The sequence below is a fragment of the Triturus cristatus genome, chromosome 5_1, assembly GCF_964204655.1.
Source record: "Triturus cristatus chromosome 5_1, aTriCri1.1, whole genome shotgun sequence".
Classification (NCBI taxonomy): Eukaryota; Metazoa; Chordata; class Amphibia; order Caudata; family Salamandridae; genus Triturus; species Triturus cristatus.
The window spans coordinates 1014140193-1014157182 of NC_140587.1; the positions used below are offsets into that span (position 1 = coordinate 1014140193).

At 43.5% G+C, this 16990-nt stretch overlaps 1 protein-coding gene across 5 annotated transcripts in view; it reads left to right on the forward strand.

Moving 5' to 3' along the window:
* LOC146832794 (TGF-beta receptor type-1-like) overlaps window positions 1-16990 on the forward strand; it is a 1867988-nt gene that overhangs the window by 368366 nt on the left and 1482632 nt on the right. For all 5 annotated transcript variants that reach the window (XM_085606114.1, XM_085606113.1, XM_085606115.1 and 2 more), the window contains exon 3: window positions 15997-16227. In XM_085606114.1, coding sequence (XP_085462240.1) covers window positions 15997-16227 — 231 coding nt within the window. The remainder of the gene's footprint in view (window positions 1-15996; window positions 16228-16990) is intronic.

Sequence of the window (16990 nt, forward strand, 5' to 3'; positions counted from 1 at the left end):
CTGCTAAAGGAGGGGTTCCCTGGTGACAAACGTCAAGAACACGGTTGCTGTGGGGTCTCAGTCCCAAGACTGAGTATTGGAGAGGTCATTGTCCCGAAAGAACTACATGCTGCCAGCTCATATACATTTTTGGGCTGATTTGAGTCCTGTGAAGGAACTCTGTACTCAACCTTGAGACCTAGACCCAACGCACACTTCCGCTGCGGGCTTATTGTAGCCCCCCATGGGTATCCAGCATATTTCCAGCTCACGCATTTCCTGGCAACCCTGTTCTTGAGCCTTGGTGAGAGTTCAAGTAAATTGTTAGGGTGGTTACTGAGCGGAGACGCGGGAAGCACCCCAATAGGAGCTATTCAAACTAATGGTTGTACCACACACAACACTCAACCAGCTATTTATGTGCTGCAGATGTCCGCTCAACAAATTACCAAATACAAGACTATTTGAATGCAATCCCTCCTCCCTCGATTAAATCCACTCCAACCTGAGAAGATGGATAGTCCCCTCCAGATTGAGGAATGGCGCTTGGCCTGAACTTTAATAGCTCACAACAAAAATCATGGGCACTGGTGCCCCCTCCCCAATACAGTACTATGCTCCTTACGGTGCTTTACTCTCTCTGAAACTGCTAGAAGTAATGAAGTGAAGGAGGTGGTCAGGCACCCGAGAGACCTTGATAGTGATGCAACCTAAGCCAAGGCGTGATCCAACTGATGTAAAGTCTAATAGAACACTGTCGCTCCTTAACCCATACTGGGGAAATTGTTAGCCAATAGACTGATTCCCGTAATCAGCACACTAGTCCTTGCGGACCAAACTCCTTCCTAAATAACTGGCGATTGTTGGGACTGATGAGGACACGTTCAGGGGAGAATGGAGACCACCTAGCTAGCAGTACTGTTGGACATTGCAAAGACATTTGATACCCTTGAATGGGAATACCTGATAGCAGCGCTGGCAAGTATAGGATAGGACCAGGCTTCTTTAGCTGGATAAGAACACTTTATACTCAACTGGCTGCCGGAGTCAAGACTGGACAAGTGATTTCCGATTGCTTTGAAATGTATAGGGGCGCCAGACAAGGGTGCCAGCTTTCACCGCTGATAATTGCCCTCTCTATGAAACCATTGGGGTGCTGTTGCACATTAAGGTCCTATAATGGGGAATACAGACGTTCGGTAGGTGGCATATAGTACAGGCAGATGATATTAGTTAAGCAACAATGTTGCCACCCGCCCAGCATTGATCGTGGCCTTACATACATTTTGGGATATATTGGGCCTCAGAGTTAATTGGAATAAATCTGGTATTTACCACCTAACGCAGATGCCAGAGCACAGCAGAGAGACTGTGGTACAACCCAGACTTAAATAGCACTTTGATACGGCTATATATTTATGCAATTGTATTACACGGATAAAGATCTTTTAGAGAGAAACCTATATAAGGCAATTAGCTCAAAGCGTAGGTCTCTTGCTTTGTGGATTTCACTTCTCCTCTTGATCACAAGGTCATAACCAAAATGCTCATACTGCAACGTGTATTGTACTTTTTGCAGCCCTACCGGTAATACTCATTGGTAATTTATTTAGAGCTCTACAGAGGCTCTTGACAGACTAGATATGGGGGAAGGGCAGAAAATTGTTAGCACTTCTTAAAACACAACATCCACTGATAAAATGGGGACTTTGGGCCTCCAACTACAAGTTATTATGCAGCAGCACAATTGCAGTGGCTGCTCCTTTGGCTAGGCACTGCACCTTGTGTGCACAGGCTTGATGTTCAGTGCATGCTTAAGGGAGAACATATTCATACCTGTCTGTGAAAGCCTCGCTGTACTGTGTTGAACGAGAGCCACCAGATGTGAGTAGCGCATACATCCTGGCATAGATACATCCACAAAGGTGGCCCACATGCTAGGTATTCTCCATTGTTTATGTACTTTGGGAAACAGCCATCACAACGAGGCTGTTTCCCCGCATACCATTACAATGCAAGCGTTACCATGCATGCGTTGTAACAACGGGTAGTCATTACTGCACATTTTTTTTTTTTTACAACACGTGCTTTTACCACGCATGTCTTTACCACGAATTTCCTTGTAAAGGTATGTGATAAAAGCACATACCTTGTAAAACGAATATAGGCAATCCACGTCATTGTGAGGAAACAGAGGCTCTTCTGTTTCCTCACAACAACGTCCACCTCCCTCCCCCTCCATGACCAGAGGGAATCAAGAACCACGAGGAGAGAGAGGTAAGGGGGATTAGGCCTGGGGTGGGTGTTACATTTTTTATGGTAAAAGTGGCTCAGTGGGGGTGGTGTGTGTTTGTCGTGCAGGGTACTGTTATAAGGTTTAGGTCGGGGTCGTGCAGGGTAGTGTTTAGTGCAGTGGTCGAAGTGGGGGAAAAAAAGTAGGGGAACTGTGGGCGGAGAATCGGAGGGTGGGAATAACCCATGGACTGCGTCAGTGGGCGGAGTCAGAGGTGTGGCCAGAAAGAGCAAAACATCCCAATTTTTAGTATTTGTTTGGCATTTTACTGACCATTTACAACTTATTACATTATTTAATTCAACCAAGGGATACACATGTTTATTAAAGGTTTAATGTGAGTTATTAACATTAAAATGTATTCACAAAGTGGGGTACGTTTCCAATCACAGAATGTTCCAAATACACTTAAAAGTGGAAGTACAAGCCATTTGTCTCTGAGCCATGCAGTTTCTGTCATCAGCACTTCTCCTCCCTTTTTCCACAAGAGCAGTTCAAACATGAATGACCAAATATGCCAGTTTGCAAATGTTTTCCACCTAATTATGGCTCTGCTATATTTACCACATAATACACCATCTGCTGCATAATCTGATGATTTTAACTAATAAATTGTTTGTAGCTCAAATGGATCAAAAGTTACAAAAAGATGTGACTTGTGTTGCTGCGAAGTGGAGGGCCCTTTGCAAAGGTTGACTGATAACCTTTCTCGCTGCTGCATTTGACTGTTACACTGGTACTAATGAGGCAAAATATTTGCAGAGATATTTAGTATGTATAAAAATGTAAAAATAAGAAAAGTATCAGAAAATATACTGCTGCAGACTTTTTGTTTGCTGCATAATTTAGTCAACACTGGCATCATTTTGTTCTCTCTTGCTGCATAATTCTACTGGCCCCAAAGCAGGCAGCGCATGTTAAAAGTGTTTGTGCATGGAGCAAAGAGGCTGTGAAGTTTGCGAACTTAGTTTGGTGTGCTTGCAAATCGTGCCTTGCCGATCTCTGGTGAGTTGCACTACTATTGCCGAAACAAGGCCGATTGAGGTACCAGTGGGTGAGGCAGACTGACTTCAAGGGTCCTGTGACCTCAGTGACCAAGTCACTGTCACTCTGTGGTGTGTTGCTTTGTAAGCCTGCCTGCAAGACTGGAGGTGAACTTCAGCATGGATTGTGGTGGACAGGCGTTCAAGGATAACCCACACTTGCCACTGCTAGGGTCCACCTTCTCGTGCTAAGACACCCGGACTTCTACAGTCTAGCTGGGCCTTCTAAGGTCTAGCATGGGAATGTGCTCCCTCTGGAGAGTGGTTTGGTGGAGTGGTCATCAAGGCTGAATTCGGTTCCCCAGACCAAAATTCGGCAGCTCTGGCCATAGTGACACATTCTCTCCCACACTGAACACCATACCGCCCCACTGAGAGAAACTCGCACTGCCTTCAGCTATAATCCAGTTCTGCTGCGCTATGAACACCTGGATGTGACTCAATTCAAATTATGCACTAGACAAGTAATATGCTGCCTGAAAAAAAAGTAATAACATCTTGGGAAAATCAATTACTCATAGGAAATGCAAGAATAAGTAAAACATGTGAAATGTAAGCAGGAACAACGTGGTCTTAACAGGGCGCAAAAAGGAGAAATGCAGCACACATAAAAACAGCAAAACCCCAGGCATGATTGTTTATGTACAGTAAGGTGTTCCTTCCTGCACATAAACAGTCATTTAAAAAATGACGAGTTGCAACTTCTATTTGTGCTGCACAAAGCAGCACAAATAGAAGCTACAAATCGCCATTTAAGATTGTTTATGTGCAGGAAGGGACACTTTCCTGCACATAATCATTCTGCCGCAACGCAGGCACCCTTTCACTATGGTGCAAGGGAGACTGTGTTGGCGAGCGGAAGCTGAAATTATCACCCAACGCAGGGCTGCACCGTATTGTTGTAAATATGGTGCAGCCCTGCATTTCAGAAGTTGGAGAAGGCTAACACTGTCTCTATCACTTCTTTATAAATATGCCCCATTGTTTAAAGAAAGATGACAAAACAAAAGTGGCGCTTCTCTGGCAAACTCTGTAAAGGGGCCCTAATGTGTTTTGTTGTGAATAAAACCATTCTGGCCACTTTGCGACCACTCTGACTTGCTTTATTTAGTATTTTGAACCATTTTTCTCTCCGCCCTGAGGCTACCCTCTGGAATAGAAAAATGTCAGAAAAAGACATTGTGGCATGCTATGTCATTATTTATTCTCCGTTAGGTCTATTTTTATGTAAATTGGAATTAGTAAGGCTATTGGATCTTTTCATGTTCTAGTTCAGAACTCTGTTCTGTCTGTTTGAACTCTCCAGGTCTTCCTGCTCCTGGGTCCTTGGTACTCGCAATTTATCATCAGCCTACAAATAAAGAACTCCTAAATTCTTTATGAGCAGTGTCTTCAATACATTACAGACATTTGTAGCAAAAGGGCTTCTTTCTTTTTTGGATCCCTTTCACAGGTGAACAAATAAAGGGAAGATAGAGTAAAAGTCACGGTTTTCAGCAACAGAGAAGGAGCCGCACAGAAAGAGAGTCAATAAGGGGAAGACCTGAGAGAGATGAGGGCAGCTGCCAGTGGCAGAGTGGAAGCGGACACTGTCCTTGTCTTCCCTGAACAAGAAGGAAGAGAGTCTTTTCCTTCTATGCCCACCCCGCCCGGCCATGAAAGGCCGAAACTTATCTATAAGCTTTCGCTATTTCTGCCATCCTGGGACACATTTCTAAAAACAGAAAAGTAGGGGAACGGATTGCTTAAATTTTAAGAAGTAGGGGCACGCCGTGCCCTTCCGATCCCGCCCACTTCGACCACTGGTTTAGTGTAAGGAGAGGACTGGGGGTCGAAGGGGTCGTGCAGGGTAGTGTTGTGTAGGGAGAAGACTGGGGGTCAGGGGGAGAGTCATGCAGGGTAGTGTTTTTAGGTTTAGGGTAGGGTTGGGGGTCGTGCAGGGTAGTGTTTTAGGGTAGGGAGAGAACTGGGTGTTGGGGTGTCGTGCAAGGTAGTGTTTTAGGGTTTAGAGTAGGGGGACTCGTGCAGGGTAGTGTTTTAGGGTAGGGAGAGGACTGGGGGTTGGGGGAGGGTCGCGCAGGGGTGGTATTTAGAGTAGGTGAAGGAATGGGGGTCATGCAGGGGTGGTGATTTAGGGTTTAGTGTAGAGAAAGTATTGGGGCTTGGGCACGGTCGTATGGGGTACTAAATTAGTGTTTAGGGTAGGGTAGAGCATGGTAACTTACCCTAGATACGTTTACCAAGAGTATACCTTTACCACGCAGGCCTTTGTGTTGTAATGGCATGCGTGGTAAAGGCATATTCGTGGTAAAAGTATGCGTTGTAAAGGTAGGGCGTGGTGAATGACTACGCGTAGTAATATCCGTGTTGTAATGACACCTGTGGTATTAGTACCTTACCAAGCATGCAGATTGTCGCAGAACGGAATGATGTGACAACATGGAAGAAAGCAAGGCCAGACCGTGGGGTGGGGGGTCTGTATGCAGAAGGAACTCAGCTCTCCTTTCAAGAAATCGGAGATGCCTAAGACTGCATCAGGCCAGTTCATAACAAAATACGTTGCAGTATGGTATTGCCACACAGTGGGGACACAGACACTCTGAGCCACCTACTTACAGACTATACTCTTCCACAGCAGTACGCATAAAATTAAAACTTCTTTATACACCATCCTCCTTGCACAACATCAGAAGGTGAACGCAGAGATGGGAGACCGTTAGGCAACAGACAAAATATTATAACTATCAGATAAATTATGGATGTGCGCCATGCAACAGGTGAAGGAGAGCTCTTGGGGAACCCCAAGTTCTGAAACATTGCAGTTCAACCACCTCCATCAGGCATATCTTACACCCATGTGAATTAAGCACATGTTGCATGGAGCATCGTCGTAATGCCCCAGGTGCAAGACAACCAACACAGGATTTTTCCATATGGTCTGGCAATGCCCGGTGATACGCCGTGCATCGGAGGAAGTAATAGGGACTATTCTGGCCCTTGTCAAACGCATAATGCCACCTACACCGGAGTCTTGTCTGTTGGGTTATAGACTTAAATGCAAAGGGGGCAGATGCCTACACACGTTTTGTGATTTAGGCAAAAATTATTTAAAAATCACAAATGGCAAAGTCGAGAAATCCTGTGCAGCACTGCAAATGAAGTGCTGGCTAAGAGCCCTACTGAAATGGGCAATGACGGAACTAGACGTCATCTCTGCGATTCGGGCTTGTGGAGTGGTATGGACCAGAATGGAGTAATTTGGGACACGTGCATTAAACATTTTGAGACCAAGAGCGAAATACGACCGCCGTGATCCCCAGTAGGTTTCCTCAAAGACAATGATACATCCAACACATATTACCTTACGCACTTCTTCCAGACATGCTTAAGGGTAGCCACCATGACGGATGCTTCCACAGTCGGGCTCAATAACATAGCACAATGATGCCGTAAACATTACGGGCTCTAGCCTTGTGGAGCCACAGTGTGACCCTCGCAGTGACTGTATTACGGCCTTGCTCATTTAGTGTCCCGGAAGGAGTTGGCACGGAGTCCCTACAACCTCACTTTTATCGATTGTTAACACTGTAAATTTGCAATGCGAACCTTAATGTCACCCCTTAAAACGTAAATGCAACTGGAAGAGTGCTATTTAAAGACTCTAAGTGTGCTATTATCCACTACATCTAATTCTTCACCTTGCTGGTGAGACATCGCTATAGCTCTGTCACCCCAAAACTTTTTGTTCATGGGCAGTACCCCATATAACTTATTGTTATTTGTTGTAAAGCCAATAAAGAGATGCACCAAACAAAAAAGTCAGTTATTGGCACTCTTCATGGAGCAGAACTATAGAACAATTTAAATATAAAACCTCAGTCTACAGCAAAAGATATATTTTTTTATCACGATTTGTATTATTTCCTCAAGCAATCCAAAATGAAGATGTTCTGTAAGTCGTTTTGGTGCAAAGTACGTGTTGTGGCAATCAGATCTGCTATTTCATGAGTTAGGTTTTGAGAGATTGGACATGCTAAAACCTACCTATATATAAAGGACAAGGGCACCCAAAAAAGATCGGTCAGGGACCTTGGGAACTAATTTGTTACAAGAGACAGGGGTCCCTGAAAAGTTAAAAGGTACGTATGCAATGATTATAGCCTCAATCAGTGCTATATTTATGCCAATATCCAGCCGGACAGAGGCACTTTTAATATATACAATAATTAACAAAGGAACATAAAATGCAAGTCAAATAGCAGTGGGATAATAAGCCTGTATCCGAAGACCTACATATCAGACAAACAGTAACGTACAAAAAGCTCAGGCAGTTCGTGGTTGTTTCAATCAGTAAATACTTAAATGGTGAAACAACTAATATGCAAGAGGTCACCTTCACACAAAATTATGTACAAGAAATACTGTGTGTAAGGTTGACAACTGTGTCGACGGCGTTTCGATCCTTATCAAGAGGATATCGGATCATCATCAGGACTAACGAATAAAGTGCCTGTAAACAATTGCCTAAGATTACACTACATAATGTACATCATAGATACAGAAAGAAAAAGGGGGAAAAAACATATTATGGAGTCAGTAGAAAAATTGACAATGTAAAGAACAATCTACGTTAAACAGATTGAAACTAGAGTAGAGATAAGTGCCAGTTACGCGTGTACTCAGAGAAAAAAATGGTGAGAGTAAAGGGCGTACCGCGAAGGTTCAAGGCACGGCGTAGTAAGGATGTGAAAATGTGAGATGCAGACAAAAAGTGAGCGCGATGGCCATGCATTATGGAGTGAATCGGTAATTGTCCGGGTGGGTAAGACTTGCGTGCAAGCTATAGGCATGGTGAAACGGCAGATCTTGTGTGCATGCGATAGGAGGGGGGACGTAAGTAGACTGGATTGTTACCTCTGAGGGCGGCCCGATGGTCGTGGGCTAGGCAGAGACCCTCACATAATAAAGGCGGGTCTTGTGACCTGGGGATGAAAGGGAGTTCTGGATGAGTAAAAAGGGGCGGCGAGAGCGAGAGAAATGGAAAGAATCTCGCTGGGGCTTACCTAATCAGGCACAAGGCGGGCGCGAGTGATAAGTGTAGACCGGAGGGGCGAGATGACGGAACCTGCGGGGAAGAAAACGGGATTGAGACGGGGAAGGGGGACATGGGTCGATGGGCGGTGCGTTTAAAGCGGTGAGTCTTACCTATATTGAGGAAAGGTAGACGATGCAAATATAATCCACAATCGTGGTGGGGGGACCAGCCTGCAAAAAATGAATAAATCCAGTCTAGCGGTGACAGGTCAAATACGAGGAGGCTGGGGAAAGTTCCTATAACTGGGGATGGCGCTTACCTCGGGTGATGGTTGAAGTGGCTTCTGACAGTCAGCGAAGTTCCGGGAGAGTGAGATGGGAAAAGAACGTGATATTTCAAGAGGCGTCATGTAATCACGAGTCTGAGGTCACGTGACCGGGTGGGTGGAGGGACGCGTGTGAGGAATGAAAAGTGGAAGGGTTGCTGTCTACAGCGGCCATATTGGAGTGTTAGTGAAAAACGCTAAACCTGATGCGGAGGGGGACAGAAAGTGAAGTGCTCGCATACAGTAGAGAGATCGAAACCAATTACTGTTGGAAAATTGTCAATAAAGTGAGAGAGGCATACAGCAGTATAACACATAGCGATTTAGGGAAATTAATGACTTTAAGGAAAAAATACTGAATTCATAATGGATTTTAATCCCATAATAGCATGTAGAGATGGGAAAAGCTGTGCTTAACTAAAGTTACACAAAGAAGGTCTTTGCAGTGACAGAGAAATGTAGAGTCATGAGTAGTACAGTGAGGATTAAACAGTAGGTTGGCACAACAATATGATTACAGCAATGTTGTCCAATCTTCAAGGCGGTTCAATCCAGTGTGGATACTGCCCGTTTTGAGGATCCATTTTAATTCCTCTTTGTTGAGCAGTTGCAAGAGGTCAGCTCCCCTCGGGGGCACTTTCACCACACTTATTACTGTCCAACGTATGTCATCTTCAGTGTGGCCAGAGATTTTAAAATGTTCAACCAGGGGGGCATTGGGCGTTTTGCAGCGGAGCCTGCTCCTGTGTTGGCAGATTCTGATCCGAACCTTTTGCGTTGTCTGGCCTATGTAGATCTTCTCACAAGGACATAAAATGGCATAGATAACATTGCTAGTGTTACAATTGGAAAACTCTCTGAGTACATGTTTTATAGTACCAAACGCAAATTTCTTACAGTCGGAAGTGAATCTACAGACCGTGCAATGCCCGCACTTTGCGTGTCCTGTTAGACGTGGGAGCCCCCAGTGGTCATGAAGTGTGCCTGTGTTGGGAAGAAAGGGTAGTGCAGCCCTGACCAAATGGTCTTTGATGTTTTTGTTCTTTTTAAACAACCACGAACTGCCTGAGCTTTTTGTACGTTACTGTTTGTCTGATATGTAGGTCGTCGGATACAGGCTTGTATCCCACTGCTATTTGACTTGCATTTTATGTTCCATTGTTAATTATTGTATATATAAAAAGTGCCTCTGTCCGGCTGGATATTGGCATAAATATAGCACTGATTGAGGCTATATTCATTGCATACGTACATTTTAACTTTTCAGGGACCCCTGTCTCTTGTAACAAATTAGTTCCCAAGGTCCCTGACCGATCTTTTTTGGGTGCCCTTGTCCTTTATATATACTGAGCGCAATCGCTGGATTGCAAGGGCTTCTTGCTCTTATTTGCCCTTTTTGCTTAAAGTGGGCTACCTCCTTGTTTCCTTTGTACTCACATATTACTCTGATTTCTTCTACCCTTACCCTCTACACTCCTCTGTACTTTCATTCAGTCTTCAAGAGATATGTCAGATCACGCACCACTCTACACGGACGACTACATTAGAAAGATTTTAGAAGGTCCCTCTCTTTTTAATGACACACCCAGTGCTCTATTAGAAACCAGCTCCTCGCTCCCAGAACAACTAGAGAAGGTTAAAAAGAAGTCAGTCAGACTTCAGCTTATGATCCGCATGCTGACGAAATACCTAAAGGCAGACATTATTCCTACAGGTCTGCAGGTCAGGAACATACCAGGGATTTTCACGGATATCCCTAAATACATCACAAACTTTAGCTATATTAGCACCACCTGCTCCAGGCACTGGATGGTATTAGGTATTGATATAGCGACAGAAGAACTCAAAAAACTACTAGAGGAAATAACAGATATTGAGAAACAAATCAAAGAAAGCAGCACGATAGCTGAGGGTAAAAAATTGTTGGATCAAGTATAAAAAACAGTTGACAAGTTCTATAGAATAGAACAGAACAAAAAATCTAACAAAGTCAAGAAAGATATTAAGTCCTACTCTACTGAGAGGACCTATCCCTATCTGAATAAGGACTTTTACCTCAATCGATCATACAGCAACCCACGTAACACAAGACCGTGGGGCAGATTCAATCGAAGGAACAACCTGGTAGGTTTCTCTGATACCTCAGCTGACTCATCAGACAACTCCGATCCAGGGGAGGGCACAAGCACATCTAGAAGAGCATCGAATAATCCTTTTTTAGGACGAGGTCAACAAGAGCCACAAAAGAGAGGCGGATTGAAACGTAGCCACTGGCAGAACCCTCCAGGAGAACGTTACACACGACGCAACCATTACCATTGGTGACCAACTCCAACCCCAATGCTGACTCCCGCTCCATACCTGTCCATAGTGCCCCTTTAGTTGTCACCACACACGAGACACCTCCCAATTTGCTGTTGCCCATTTTTAATCTGACTAAGCACCAACTCAAAGATTCTGAACTATCCATACTCAATAAAGGTCTATCATTTGTCCCAACCACCCATACCAACTTCCTTGATCTCCAAACTGAAGTTCTGAGATTTTTCCGCAAAATAAGGCTTCACAGCTACTTTCTATTGAACCCCCTACCTCCCAAAAGATCCAACACATCCTTAAGACCAGCATCGACATTCTCTCCTTCCTCCAGTATGGTCCCACCTAAAATTTCTACATTTGAGAAAATCGTACTCAAGGATCTCTCCCAAATGACAAAGGAACGACATTTTGTCCCATATAACATCACACTGGCAGAATAATCCGCTCTTGACACACTCAAAACCAACCAGGACATTGTCATAAAACCTTCAGATAAAGGAGGCGGCATAGTATTACAAGAATTAACTAACTATAAGAATGAAATACTGAGACAACTAGAAAACACAGATCACTATTGCAAACTTCCATCCAACCCAACTGTAGAACTGCAACAGGTAATTCTACAAGTGACTACATCGGGTCTTGACCAAGGTTTCTTGTCCAAACCAGAATACCAGTTCCTCAATGCTAAAGCACCACGCACGCCTGTCATCTACACACTCCCGAAGATCCACAAAGATCAAGCCAACCCACCGGGACGCCCTATCGTTTCAGGTTGTGGCTCTATTCTTGAGCCACTTGGCCTCTATGTCGATTTCTTCTTAAAATAATTTGTACCTATCACCATATGCTATGTAAGAGATAGCATGCAAATGATCACGTTAGTCGAGAATCATTCCTTTGACCCACGCACTGACACCCTGTGCACTCTCGACGTTGAATCATTATACACCAATATCCCTCAAATTGACTCTTTACTGGTTATTGAAGGTATCCTAGACACACGCCCTAGACCACATGTTGTTCCCACTACTTTCATTCTTCAGTTGCTTGAGATCTGCCTCACCAGGAATTTTTTCCTGTTTGATGGCTAATTTTATCAGCAAACCAAAGGTACATTAATGGGGGCTGTTTTTGCCCCCAATCGGGCTATATTGTACATGGATTCCCTCGAGACCAACTGCATACTTGTACAAGAGAATCCCTTTCACAATTCAATTTCATTGTGGAAGCGTTACATTGATGATATTTTTATGATATGGCGTAACACCCAGGCTATGCTAGAACAGTTTCTACATTGGTTGAACAACAATTGCGGGGGCCTCAAATTTACACTTTCACATAACAAAACATCTATTTCCTTTCTGGACTTAAATATCATACACAGAGAGGGCCATTTGATTACCAGCCTATTCAGGATGCCCACAGAACGCAATACCTTGCTTAAGTAATACAGCAACCATCCAAGAGCACTGAGGGATTTTCTACCTTACTCCCAGTTTTTGCGCACACGACGCAATTGCACTTTAAAGGAAGATTACTTCACAGAGGCAAAAACACTCAGCAATAAACTCACAACTAGAGGGTACCCTAAGAGATTGATACGTAATGCCCTTAAAAGAGCCTGGTACTGCCCGAGGGAGTGCCTCCTTGAACCTAAACCCAAAAAAATACTGAACCACATTGTATGCGTCACTACCTTCTCTCCATCCTCAAACAAACTACGCAAAAGCATATTAAAACATTGGAATGTGATCAATGCTGGTGTATTGAACTTGGACAGACCTCTTTTTGCGTTTAAAAAGAACAAAAACATCAAAGACCATTTGGTCAGGGCTGCACTACCCTGTCTTCCCAACACAGGCACACTTCATGACCACTGGGGGCTCCCACGTCTAACAGGACACGCAAAGTGCGGGTATTGCTTGGTCTGTAGATTCACTTCCGACTGTAAGGAATTTGCCTTTGGTACTATAAAACATGTACTCAGAGAGTTTTCCAATTGTAACACTAGCAATGTTATCTATGCCATTTTATGTCCTTGTGAGAAGATCTACATAGGCCAGACAACGCAAAAGGTTCGGATCAGAATCTGCCAACACAGGAGCAGGCTCCGCTGCAAAACGCCCAATGCCCCCCTGGTTGAACATTTTGAAATCTCTGGCCCCACTGAAGATGACATAAGTGTGGTGAAAGTGCCCTCGAGGGGAGCTGACCTCTCGCAACTGCTCAACAAAGAGGAATTAAAATGGATCCTCAAAACTGGCAGTATCCACACAGGATTGAACCGCCTTGAAGATTGGACAACATTGCTGTAATCATATTGTTGTGCCAACCTACTGTTTAGTCCTCACTGTACTACTCATGACTCTACATTTCTCTGTCACTGCAAAGACCTTCTTTGTGTAACTTTAGTTAAGCACAGCTTTTCCCATCTCTACATGCTATTATGTGATTAAGATCCATAATGAATTCAGTATTTTTTCCTTAAAGTCATTAATTTCCCTAAGTCGCTATGTGTTATACTGCTGTATGCCTCTCTCACTTTATTGACAATTTTCCAACAGTAATTGGTTTCGATCTCTCTACTGTACGCGAGCGCTTCACTTTCTGTCCCATTCCGCATCAGGCTTAGCGTTTTTCACTAACACTCCAATATGGCCGCTGCAGACAGCAACCCTTCCAATTTTCATTCCTCGCACGCGTCCCTCCACCCACCCGGTCATGTGACCTCAGACTCGTGATCACATGACGCCCCTTGAAATATCACGTTCTTTTCCCATCTCACTCTCCCGGAACTTCGCTGACTGTCGGAAGCCACTTCAACCATCACCCGAGGTAAGCGCCATCCCCAGTTATAGGAACTTTCCCCAGCCTCCGCGTATTTCACCTGTCACCCCAAGACTTGATTTATTCATTTTTTGCATGCTGGTCGCCCCACCGCGATTGTGGATTATATTTGCATCGTCTACCTTTCCTCAATATAGGTAAGACTCACCGCTTTAAACACACCGCCCTGTGACCCACGTCCCCCTTCCCCCGTCTCAATCCTGTTTTCTTCCCCGCAGGTTCAGTCATCTCGCCCCTCCGGTCTACACTTATCACTTGCGCCCGCCTTGTACCTGATTAGGTAAGCCCCAGCGAGATTCTCTCCAGCTCTCTCGCTCTCGCCGCCCCTTTTCACTCATTCAGAACTCCCTTTCATCCCCAGGTCACAAGACCCGCTTTTATTATGTGAGGGTCTCTGCCTAGCTCACGACCATCGGGCCGCCCTCAGAGGTAACAATCCAGTCTACTTACGTCCCCCCTCCTATCGCGTGCACACAAGATCTGCCGTTTCACCATGCCTATAGCTTGCTCGCACGTCTTACCCACCCGGACAGTTACCGATTCACTCCATAATGCATGGCCATCGCGCACACTTTTTGTCTGCACCTTACCATGCTGTGCCTTGAACTTTCGCGGTACGCCCTTTACTCTCACCGTTTTTTTCTCTGAGTACACGCGTAAATGGCACTTATCTCTACTCTAGTTTCAATCTGTTTAACGTAGATTGTTCTTTACATTGTCAATTCTTCTACTGACTCCATAATATGTTTTTACCCCCTTTTTCTTTCTGTATCTATAATGTACATTATATAGTGTAATCTTAGCAATTGTTTACAGGCACTTTATTTGTTAGTCCTGATGATGATCCGATATCCTCTTGATAAGGATCGAAACGCCGTTGACACAGTTGTCAACCTTACACACAATATTTCTTGTACATAATTTTGTGTGAAGGTGACCTCTTGCATATTAGTTGTTTCGCCATTTAAGTATTTACTTATTGAAACAACCACGAACTGCCTGAGCTTTTTGTACGTTACTGTTTGTCTGATATGTAGGTCTAAGGATACAGGCTTGTATCCCACTGCTATTTGACTTGCATTTTATGTTCCATTGTTAATTATTGTATATATTAAAAGTGCCTCTGTCCGGCTGGATATTTGCATAAATATAGCACTGATTGAGGCTATATTCATTGCATACGTACCTTTTAACTTTTCAGGCACCCCTGTCTCTTGTAACATGCTAAAACCTACCAGTAAACGATACAAGAAGACTTGCTACACTAAAAAGAAACATTCTGTCTCAAGTTCTTGGGCGTTCTATTGTAAACAGTTGCTGATCGAGTTCCGTATGTTGGGATAAAGTTATTTGCCATCAATTAATCTCTATTTTTTGACAGTTTCGTGGGTTTGTAAAACTGATGTGCTTTTGAAGAATGTCTGGATTATATGCTTTTACCCATTGAGATCTGTGTTTGATTTCATGTGGACACATTTCCTTCTCTCTTTACCCTATTAAATGGGATGTTGGCCATTCAAATTATGCCTGTGCGCTAATCATTATGTGGTTGACAAAATGCACCTTCTTTCTGATCCTTTACACCTGCTCTTGAGTAAATAAAAAGTCAAAACTAAATTATTAGCTTCTGCTATATACAACAAAAGAAAGATGTTTGAACCTTATGTAGAAGTATGAACAACATTCACTTATGCTCCACTCATTTAAGGTGGAACATTTCATTCAATAATATTTTTTTAATAGTTTATAGACTGAGTTTTATTAATATATTTTTGTTATTGAATATGTGTACCACCAAAAAGACGAAACATGGCTCTAAATGTTGATTGAATTCTATGTTCTGTTTAATTTATGTATGCTTCCCATGAACAAATACATTTTTTTCCTCAAAATAAGTTTATTGGCACTTTTGGGCTTGAAACCCCGGATTTATTTGTGCCCCTCAGGAGGATAGGGAGTGCTTTTTCTTTTGCGTTTAAAATGCATTTTGCAGCTAAGTATTCGGCAATGTGGTCCTTTTCATTCTAAGAATGTTCTAATGTAAATAAAAAAAATTGTAACGTCGTTTTTTTGTTTTTTTCATTGTAATTGTTTTTAGAGATTTCAGGTTAGGTAGATAATACTTTTTTCTTTTGTTAAAACCTTTTTACAGAGCGGAATCTTCCAAGTTTTGGACCTGTGGAATTGGCAGCCATCATTGCTGGGCCAGTCTGCATTATTTGCATTTTATTGATGTTGACGATTTATTTCTACCATAATCGTCCTGTTATCCACCATCGTGTTCCAAACGAAGAAGACCCTTCATTAGATCGTCCGTTTATTTCTGAGGGTGCAACTTTAAGAGATTTAATTTATGACATGACAACATCAGGGTCAGGATCAGGTACGTATATTGTTTTGAGTTGCAATGATAAATGAGTTTATCATTTACTTCACTGATCAATCCTTCATTTGGTTATGTTACGAGAGGTGAAAACTGGCAGTGTGAATTAGACTCATATATACTTCTTTTAGGAATGACCGGATAGGTCTTGTAATCTCTACATAGAATGGACAATGTTGAAATTTAGTAATTAGTGCTTGAAGAGCAATGAAAGTGTCATGTAAAATAGGTAACATTTGCACCATTAGTATCTGGCATATCATGTGAAAGGAATATGTGTCCTTAAATCAGTCATGTTGTAGTCAGAAGCTGCCGGGATTGGGAAGGAGGGCATGTCTGGCTCCACTGCAAGATCAACATTTACTGGATTGGCTCCCAACCTGTCAGCATAATTAGTCAGATATTCTGAATTTGCAGTGCCCATCGGAAGCTTAGCCTGGGAGAATTGAAGAGAGTAACATCCAGGACTGGCTGGCCCAGCAGACGGAGAGGAAAACTGTCAGTGAGGTGAGGAAACCGGACCTCCTCATGAAGGCCTTTGAAGTCTCAAATGAGCTGATATGTACCCACATGACAGCATGCTGTGCAAGTGGTGATCGCAGTCAGCACATAGCTGCAACAGGAGAGAAGAAATGGATGATAGGGAGCGAAAGGGTTGGGACAATCATTTGCACAGTGGTGAAACACTCATCCATGCTACAGAATCTTCAAGAGGAGGTTAAAAGAAGGAGAGACCCACTGGCTGTCTATCCAAGCAGAGGAT